The sequence below is a fragment of the Aplysia californica genome, unplaced genomic scaffold (genome assembly GCF_000002075.1).
Source record: "Aplysia californica isolate F4 #8 unplaced genomic scaffold, AplCal3.0 scaffold00436, whole genome shotgun sequence".
NCBI lineage: Eukaryota > Metazoa > Mollusca > Gastropoda > Aplysiida > Aplysiidae > Aplysia > Aplysia californica.
In genome coordinates this window covers 288800-298799 of record NW_004797706.1, presented here as the reverse complement: position 1 = coordinate 298799, position 10000 = coordinate 288800, and the positions used below count along the sequence as shown (strand labels likewise).

Sequence of the window (10000 nt, the reverse complement as noted above, 5' to 3'; positions counted from 1 at the left end):
AAGGAATGTTGGTAAAGGAAAGGCAAGATTTGAGAAACAAAACTTGGAATAGAATAAATAAAGGCGTCCACTTGTGACTGCCAGGATGAAACAGTATCCCACCACCTCTTTACCTGCACTGCATTTAGCGACCTGCGTAGCACCTATCTATCTGCCTCCCCAAATATTGGAAATACCTCATACAGCGACAAAACACAGCTGAAAAAAACCTGTAAATTCTTTGCCATATCGACAGGCTGAAGGGCTACAACCCAGATGGCCGCTGCATCAAAAAAGTAAAGTAAAGTAAGTAGTTTAAGAAGTTTGAGCTAAATATAGTGCTAGAAACAGACAGGTGATTTCAAAGGCAAGAACTTTGTCAAAGAACGAGGGAACAACGAAGGAAAGAACTTGGCCCAAGAAAGAGGAAACAACGAAGGAAAGAAAGTACACACGACACACTGCAGAAAATGTCACACTTGTAGATCTACACAGATTTTCAGAAGAATAGAGGCATTTCATCATCAGATGGCCAGCACCTCTATAATACGTACAGTTGTTGTTGTTCAGTGGGTTCATTTGTCAGCAAAGAAGTGGGATACACTCAATAGATTCTCCACTTGGTTTGGTCAGCCGTATGAATTAGACGTATGGCTCATGACGTTTTGTTTCTATTTTTTTCCTTTAATATTTATAGAAGGTGTTTTTAGGCCCCTATTGACATAATTTAGATCATTTAGGATGTGGGCCCATGACGTTGATGCTTAAATAATGTTATTGATATAATATGAAGACATTATCATGTATGCTCATTCAATGGCTCCGTCTCCCCTCTCTTAAATAATCTAATACTAGAGTTGATAGGGGCGTTAAACCTATGCCATTTTTTTTTCCATCTCTCCTTGCCAACATTTTGCGGTACTAGAGGACAGAAAAGCTCAAGTTACACAAAAGAACTAAAGATCTGCACTGATCGTGACATCTTCTCCGCAGAAGAACTGTCATTACGTCACATCATGATTCAAATATTCTCTCTCCATATACAAGTAATGGAAATTATAGTGATTATGATAAAAAAATAAATTAATTTAAAAAAAAGAAATAATAATAATAATGACAATAATAAATGATGATAATAATAATAATAATAATAATAATAATAATAATAATAATAATAATAATAATAATAATAATATAATAATAATAAAAATAAAAATAATAATAATAATAATAATAATAATAATAATAATAATAATAATAATAATAATAATGATGATAATGATAATAATAATAAAAGTGATAATAATAGTAAAAATGATATCAAATAGAAATCAAAATTATAATGAAATGTAAAAACAAATCCAAAATTTTGGGACTGAAATGAGGAGCAGCATAGCATAATCCATTTAGTTTTAGTAAAAGTTTTACGGCACTTGCAACACAATAAGGTCATATAAATGCCGAAGATTAGAGGGGATACAAGAGAGCAACAAACACAAAAAAAGGAGGAGAGATAAGGACGATAGATTTTTGATAGGAAAGAAGAAGCAAACCACACCAGAGCACCCACCAATCACCCACGCATAATTCGTACACAGTGAAAGAAATTGGAAGGAAAGACAGGAACGGCAAGGGACCTGCACAGCAAACAAGAAGACTATATGATTGAAAAAATAAAACCTAATTCTTCTTTCAACAACCCTTAATTATCTTTTAAAGCTGACAAAGAAAAATCTAATAGTCAAAAAGAAAACAGTATAAAGTGACCTCGTAAATACTCCGTAGTCAGAATTGCTTGACAGTTCCCATAAACTTAAAGCGGCAAGAACACAGAAACGGATATATATATAATTTATACATATATATGAATTTTCAAAATATTTCTTTTTCTTTTGTCAATTTTGTTTGAGTATAGATCAGATTCATATACTTTTCTAAAGCAGAATGCAAACTGCTGCTCTCTGTCTTAATAAATAGAGAAGGTATTTCACAATCTGTCACTTCAAAAATGCATTACTAGTGACTTAAACATTCACTTTAAAAAACTACCTTAACTTTATTCTCTTTTCTAAGGTACAACTAATCTGATTAAAAAAGGCAAAACTATAGAGTGTAAAATTGAGAATGGACATAAAACTACAAAATACAAATCTACTTAAAAATTCATTGAGATCTGAAATGAAGCACAAGTTTTTTTTTAAAACGCAAAGAAATAAGAAAACTTTTTTTAATGAAAAAAAAAATTGAGCAAAAAATGCAGTTCTCAATTTAATAAGAGAGGAGGTAACTAAACGGTTTAGCAAAATTTTAATATAAAGGAAGTTTTTCTTGTATTTCCAAAGTAGTTTCTACATCACAATCTCATCAAGGTAAGTTGTTCGCCCAAAACAAATTTTTTTAACTTCCCAAGAAACAATGCTAAGTTCAAACTGATTTCTCATAAGCAAAGGCAAAAAAAAACAAAAAAAACCCACCTGACAAAACAAGACTAGATTAATTGATTAAAATGAGAATAAAAGAAAAAATGGAAAAAGTCAACTTCCCTCTGACTTCTGACTTACTTTGTTGCAATCACACATTCATTGTGGTACGTCTAAAATCTTCTGCTCTCTCCCCCTCACACACACACACCTACACTCACACACACACCCACACTTACACACAATGATCCCCAACGGTTGTCTACTGTATAGTTATTCACTCCAGCACACTCACACATTAATCCTATCTGTACACCCAGGGGTCATTTTGTACCCCTGGGGTTGTATTCTTCACATTTTAAAATACTTCTTGTAGGAAGATCTCTTTGAAACTTTCAGTATTTTAAAAAAAATCATTTTGACAGACTGCAAAACAAAAACGTACGGATCGGATAAACAAGTAAATTTCCTCTTAGGAAAGTGGTGGCACAGAGTTCCTCACGTTGTATGGATAGGGTTAAAAAAGACGCTACATGTTATTGAGTGTCTAAGACTCAAAGGCGATAAATTCTGAAGCACATTAACAGAACTTGGTAAAATGAACTTATTTCGAAATACATAATCGCTCTATTATTATCTCTTTAATCTTAGTTGTCTCTATGCTAAAGGCAGAAGAGTAAAAACAACCTACATAATTCTATAAATAGAGTAAAACAATACTTGAATATATGGTAAAGTTTTTGACAAATACATCAGTGTGCGATCAGGGAAAGAAAGAGGAAACTATTTGGCCGCAGTTTCCTCAGGCCTTGTGCGTAAAGGGCTACACAAAAGATGCGCTAAAAATACCTGAGCTCTTCTCTCGTTAATTTCTTCCTCTCGCTGTGAAAGTATTGTAGCATATTCAAATACATTGTACAGGGATCATCTATATGTCATGTATATTGGAGAAAAAACATATAAACCTGCAATTTTTTTCCACATAATTTGTATTCAAAATGAAGGACCATAGCATTAAATCAAAGTTTAATCAAACTTACCATGGGAATAAAGTCGAATTATAATCTTTACATGTATTTTCATCTAGTCTTTCCTGCAGGATGTTTTTATTTCCAGTAAACGACTGATCATAATTGAAGCGCGGTTTTCCCAAACTCAGTAAGTCAAGTTTGACAAGCACCTGATTTCACCACAACGCCTCACACGTTTGTAATATGAACATGACCCATTTATATATTATTATGGGTACATGAGTATATAATGATTTAGATTTTAATAATGCTAGAGTCCGGGATACGGAACTTTCGGCTGTGAACAGTGCATATATATGTCTGTTTTAGATAATGTATGTGTGTGGCGTTGTGGTGAAACCAGGCGCTTGTCAAAATTGACATACTGAGTTTTGGAAAACCGCTCTTCAATTCTCCAGATTACCTGACCAAGAATTTATACAAGATGGTGGCGTCATGCTCTAAATGTGCCAACTGGAAGAAATAGGTCAACTTTTTAAATTCTGTAAACACTGCTAGGGTTGATCTGCCAGTCCTTGATAATTTATTCAGAAGTCAGCGAACACAATTGAAAGAAATAGCATGTTTTTGTTGTGGTCTTCAAATCCCTTTAGCTGTGAGCATTTCGCCCAAGAAATAGCATAAAAGTAGGCCTACTGAGAGCTAACTTTTGTGTCTTCTCTCACCAAATAACTGGATCGCTAACAACAACTCTCATCAAATAAATGTGAAGCGAGCTGACAAAACGAATTACTTCTGGGATTCAAACCTTAAGGAAATAGATACATCACGTTTCCAGTTGAAGTTTTTACAATTTAAAAATATGAAATAATAAAAGACAGGTTTTAAAGAATATGACATCAATAGAAAATCTACAAATTTGACCCTAATGTCGATAACATAACACCTAATGTCAAAGTTTTCTATTTAGTAATACATTCTTCATGAGCTACATGTTAGGCCTTACCCTGAAGCTTTCGACATCTTCGATTTGGAAGACTTTGTACTGATCGCCCGGTCTCGCTCAATCATTTTCCGGAACTTTCTTTCTAATCTTGCCGGGCCGGGGGTTGACGGTTGGATTTTTTCCCTGTAAAGTACGAGCTTGGTTTCTTCCAGAAGGTTCCTCTGATCTACAAGTCTCTCTGCTGGTTTCCGCTCGTCCGGGTCTGGATTTGAGAAGGAGCTGGCAAACTGGGGATATTCTTTGTTCAAACTCTGAGAGAGGAAGAAAAGTAATAGTTTTAGTAAGAGTTTTACAGCACTTGCAACACGGTTAAGTCATGTAAATTGCAAAGATTAGAGATATTACTGGAGAGTAACATACACAGAAAAGAAGAAGAGATAATGATGCAAGATGTTTGATAGGAAATAAAGAGCAAACCGCACCAGAGTAATCAAATCAACCATGAAAAAAAGTCATGAAAAATAGAGTTTAGGAATGAATCCTACCAACGGAGCGGACTTTATCTTTCCATGATACTCATGTGTAGTCGAACCTGCTCTTATGGTGACCTGTCCAAGACAATCACCTGTACAAGTGACCACTTCATCCCCCCCCCTTATGTTTTTTAATATTATAATAAGCTGTCCAAGACGTAAACCTGTCTAAGACATCTGCTTTCTCTCCTAGACAATGGGCGGTTGCCTTGGAAAATTCTGACTGTACTTTCAAAGTTCAAGATAGGATAGACAAATAAAAAGTAAAATAAAAATAACAATATTGGAACAATCTTTGAAATAAACAAAAACTCTTCATATTTTTTTTTTTATGTACTGGCTTTGCTCTCAGGGAAGTTCTATTGACAAAAATTAAACGGAAAAATGAGAAGGATGACTGCGGCAAAAAAAAATTTTTGTCTTTCCATTTCCTTTTAGTATATCGTCAAGCTGCTACCTTTTAGGACTAAGTCAGACTTGGGGCATAATGACGCTGATCAATCACAGGACTTCTTCTTGACACGTCAAAGAGTTCTGAGGTGGATCAGTTTCATTTTGGCCTATATTTCTGAATTAACTCATTCGCTACGCCGAGCCATTGGGGACGGCGCAGCTAAAGTGCTGTCAGTACACTAAGCCGCCACGGTGGCTCGACAACCGATCTTCAATTTTAGCTTAGATTCTATTCCAATCCATATATCCATGTTAAAATAAAGGTCATAATATAATGTTGACTTCCGGGTCAAGCGTTTCCACCGGAAATCGGAAGTTTTGATTCAGTTTTGAAACACAATTTCGAAGTTTATGCGACTGTTTTATCGCGATGCTCAAATTATAGCCCAGACACCGGTCTTACTACTTTTACACAACAAAATATTTAATTATTTTGCCCACTAAAGAAATGTAGGACTCTTCTTTAGAATATTGATACAATTGGGCTTAAATTGCCATTGCTCTGTTTTTGAGGAATCAATATTTTTCAGAGCTAGATCTAGATCTAGATCTAAATTGTCAAATTATTTTTTTCTCCCAAAAATCACTATTTTTTGGTAAAATTACACAAAAAATACCACTCAAGACATGTGTAGGTTTCCTCCAAATGCAATTCTGAATAATTCCATATCTACGATACGATTGTTTTTTTGTTTGTTTGTGAATGCATCTTGTCTTTTTTTCAAGATTATAAAATTTTTTTATTTTTTTTTTCAATATCGGATGTCACAATCCAAATTTGCAAATTGTATGGAATGTATATAAACAACTGCAAATTTTTCAATATTTTCCAGTTTTACATTCATTTATGGTTATTTTGATGTATCATTTGAACTAAGTGCAAACATATTTTCTGAGTTTCACCGAAGATTATTAATTTTTTATTTTCAAATTGTATCCGCATCCAAGCAAAAATGTGTTACATAATCGCCTCTCACAGGAACCAAAGTCTAAAAATGCACCTATAAACATTACAGATGTATTCTACAAATCATACTGAAAATTTCGGGGTATAATATGTTAATATTAATTATTTGAATTTGTGGCCCCAAAGACCTTTGAACTGCGCACTAGTCATCATCTCATTTCGCCTTCCCGAAAAAAATTCGTCCACAAACCGAAAATAATACGTAGCAAATGAGTTAACACCTTGACAATATGCTACTTTTGTGTCTTCTTTGAAAGAGAGATACAAAAACTACAGATGCTGCTCTAGCGTCCATACCGTTCTGGTTATAGGCAACACTTGAGGGGGCGGGATGGGCTTCGGGTAGAAAATGAGTCTTCCGGCGACAAAAGTTCCTCCTCTCTTCACCTCAGAGCCCACGGGCAGCGAGATCTTGTCTTCTGTCTTCTGCCGCAGAGATGCCGGGGCCGTTTGGGGTACAGAGCTCTGCGAGTGGGAATGAGAGGAGAGGAGATGAGATGAGATGAGGTGAGATGAGATGAGATGAGATGGGGTGAGATGAGATGGTGTGAGATGGGATGAGATGAGATGAGATGAGATAACATATTTTTATAACTCCAAAAAGTGAAAATTGCTGAGGCATGGTATATACACAAACACTCAATCAAACATTTTACAAGACTCAACTCAAGTTGACCATTCTGAAACCAGCACCCTTTGCTTATTGGTTAGGCTCGGGAGCAGTGAGTTCATTCAGAACCCATAGACTCAAAAGTTGTTTAGTAAAAAGAGAAATCATTAATTTGAACTATTGTTACTGATATTACAATTGGTCGCTTTTAAGCACAAGGGGGCTATCCCGAAAAGTATTGTTTCAAGAAAATTGAAGGTAAAGTTTTTGCCCCTTGTTCAGTTTCTTTAATGAACAAGGAGAGTTTTAGAACTCTATAACCAAACAAATATACACACCAATGAAACAAAACTCCTATAGATACGGCACTGCCCACTTTTGGTGTAGGTCACGATTTCTGGAAACCCCCGAAATCTGGGTTAGCCCACTTGTCCTTAAAAGTGATGAATCGCTTGAATGTGAATAAATAATTATGTATCCAACTGAAACACCAGCTCTACACGAAGTCCTGAATCAGCAGCTCAGACCAGTGTCAGAGTAGGACAGGCAGCCAAACAGGAAATCATCTCCCACAAGCCTGCTATATGTCCAAGGCCCTCTTCTCTCTTGCCCTTTTTAACTGCCAGTGGAGCATAGGCCATCAACAACATTTGCTGTTGATGTTTTTGTAGTTGTTTTTTGTTTTACGGGAAAGGGCTGCTAACCCTTTGCCCAACCGACCTTGGTCGCCTTCTACGGCATGCGCGGTACGGATATAGTAGTCCTATTCTTTGCTTCCCTGTCTCTTGGACAGGGACCCGGGAACCACACGGGCAATGTTCGAGGCACTTAGAAGGAAACATGAGGCATGCTGACAAAATGAGTTACTTCTCGCAATCTAAGAATGGAGATATCGGCAAAAATCAACACTACGGTCCGATTAATAGATTTTCATTTGACGCCATTTTCTTCAAGCCTACCGTCTCTTTTAGTATTCCATACTTACAAACTGTACAAACTTTACCTATAAAGTTGATGTATCAATTGCCATTAGGCTGAAATCCGAGAAGTAACTCATTTTGTCAGCACACCTCACAAATATTGGGCCACCCCTAAGCAGGCAGACCGTAAACTCTACAGGAGCCTGGGAGGACCTGCGATGAACAGCAGTCTATGCACTAGAGGCAGGGATGTCCAATTAAAGATGAAAGAGAAAAAGAAGATCATACATTTTTAAAAAAGTTCTATTCCTTCACAAAGCCTATCGGTTTCTGTACTACTAAGCAATTGTAAACTCAAACTGCTGCTCAAAAAATTCAAATTCCCATTTCAAAAAGTGTGGAGGGGTAAACAGAGCATTCTGTAGAACACTTGGAGCAAGTACAAGCAAAGTTTACACACCTTGGAAGATGAAGATCCAGGTTTAGCTAAGCCGCCTGTGGATGAGGACAGAGAGAGCCATGCTAATGAAACAGCATACGATGAAATAGGAGGAAATCAGCAAAGATCGCCAGGTAATGTCGAGGGAAGTTTTTTAAAATTTGACAAAAAGATAAGCAACAGTAGCAGTAAGACAAAATAAAAAGAGTAAAACAGAATACTCAGGAAAGCAAAATGACAATATCAACTACCAGTACCTTCATAGAAAGGGAACCCCCCGCCCCCCCTCTCCCCCCACAATCTTCCATCTGAGAACAGAACACATATTTAAGGCAACGTAGTGAAATCAGGCTCTCGTCAAAATAATCAAAGTAAAGAAACTGGCACTTTTCCGCAGGTTTGTTAATTTTTATCAAATTTTCGTTTTTTGGCTCAACACCTTTCATGCCCATTAAAGAATACATTTTTGCGTGAATTTTACTGAAAAACATTGATTAAAGTCACAAAAAATGTAAATTTTCAATTTCCACTGACTTTTAAGCAAAGGAAATAACTATAACTCATCTTTGGCTGCCATTTTCTCACTAATTTTAACTCTGAAACCAGATGATCCCCACCTCCTTCAATAACACATATCTCGACTTCTATTCAAGATAGATGGATATTATTTTCACCCAAAACAAGGAAAATAGACAGGCCTTAAGATGATACCATCAACTCCATATGCCCAAAACTTGACAAGAGCCTGATTCCACTGCGTTGTGCCACATATATATATGTAGCTCAATTTCCAATTAAACCAGAACTTCCACGAATGTGTCCTTTACGTGACTATGCACGAAACTGTAGATTATCACCTGAATTCAAACTGTCATCGATATCACACTACAAGGACAGGTAATGAAAGTATTCCTTCTATGTTTAGACTATCGAACTGTAGCTCTGTAATAGCAGCTACACAGGAAATGATCAAGATTGTTCAAACGTTCCTCTTTCTCGTGTCAATTTTATTTTGTTTAAGTAAAAGTTATCTCATTTTCTGAGGAAGAATGCTAGCTACTCTTCTATCTCATGCTGATTAAAAGGCATTTCATAACCCATCCCTAATTTCAACTCTACACTTTGCACATCCGGGTGAAAGGTTTTCAGTAGACGCCTCACCGTCCAGACTTTGGAAGACGCTTGCTTCTCGCCGCATGGCGTCTGACGTCTGGTTCCCAGGTCTCACGGAGAGCATGGCAGCGTCGTACACTTTCCCGTACAGACCGTGGACTCTGCCTGCCAGTTTGTCAAGTGCAAGTCTCTGTAAGTGCAAAAATATTAGAAGAAAAAAACAACATGACAGCATGAGCGAATAAATGGAAAAGTTTCGATTGAACAGACGGAGGAGTCTGCTGAAACCAAAATCTGCGCGGCTGCTGCAATTTTTTTGCTTTAACCAGGTTTTTGGTTAAGAGAGGTTGCTCAAACAGAGAAAAAAATTGGGAGCTTTTATTTTCTTTCTGTTTACTGCCGTTTCAAACTACCCATAGTTTGTTCAGTCAGACTCCACAGCACTTTCAATTGATATACATAACGTTCACAGTGGAACAAAATAAAACATTTCGTATTGAGACAAAGTCGTGCCTGAAATAAAACTGTTTTTTGCTTCTCCTGAAAACCTTGTATTTTGCTGTCCCCGCGGTTTTATGAACCCTGCATAATTTAGCAAAATTTGATCATTTTTTTGCATAATTTGTTTATTTTCCTTAATCATTCTTTG

General features: G+C 36.4%; 1 protein-coding gene across 1 annotated transcript in view; it reads right to left on the bottom strand.

Moving 5' to 3' along the window:
* Positions 1–10000, bottom strand: part of LOC101845258 — a gene marked incomplete in the record, with an annotated part of 45169 nt that overhangs the window by 23244 nt on the left and 11925 nt on the right. Inside the window, 4 exon segments of the mRNA XM_035971437.1 lie at positions 4377–4627; positions 6567–6734; positions 8260–8294; positions 9400–9541. Of these exon segments, the coding sequence (XP_035827330.1) occupies positions 4377–4627; positions 6567–6734; positions 8260–8294; positions 9400–9541 (596 nt within the window).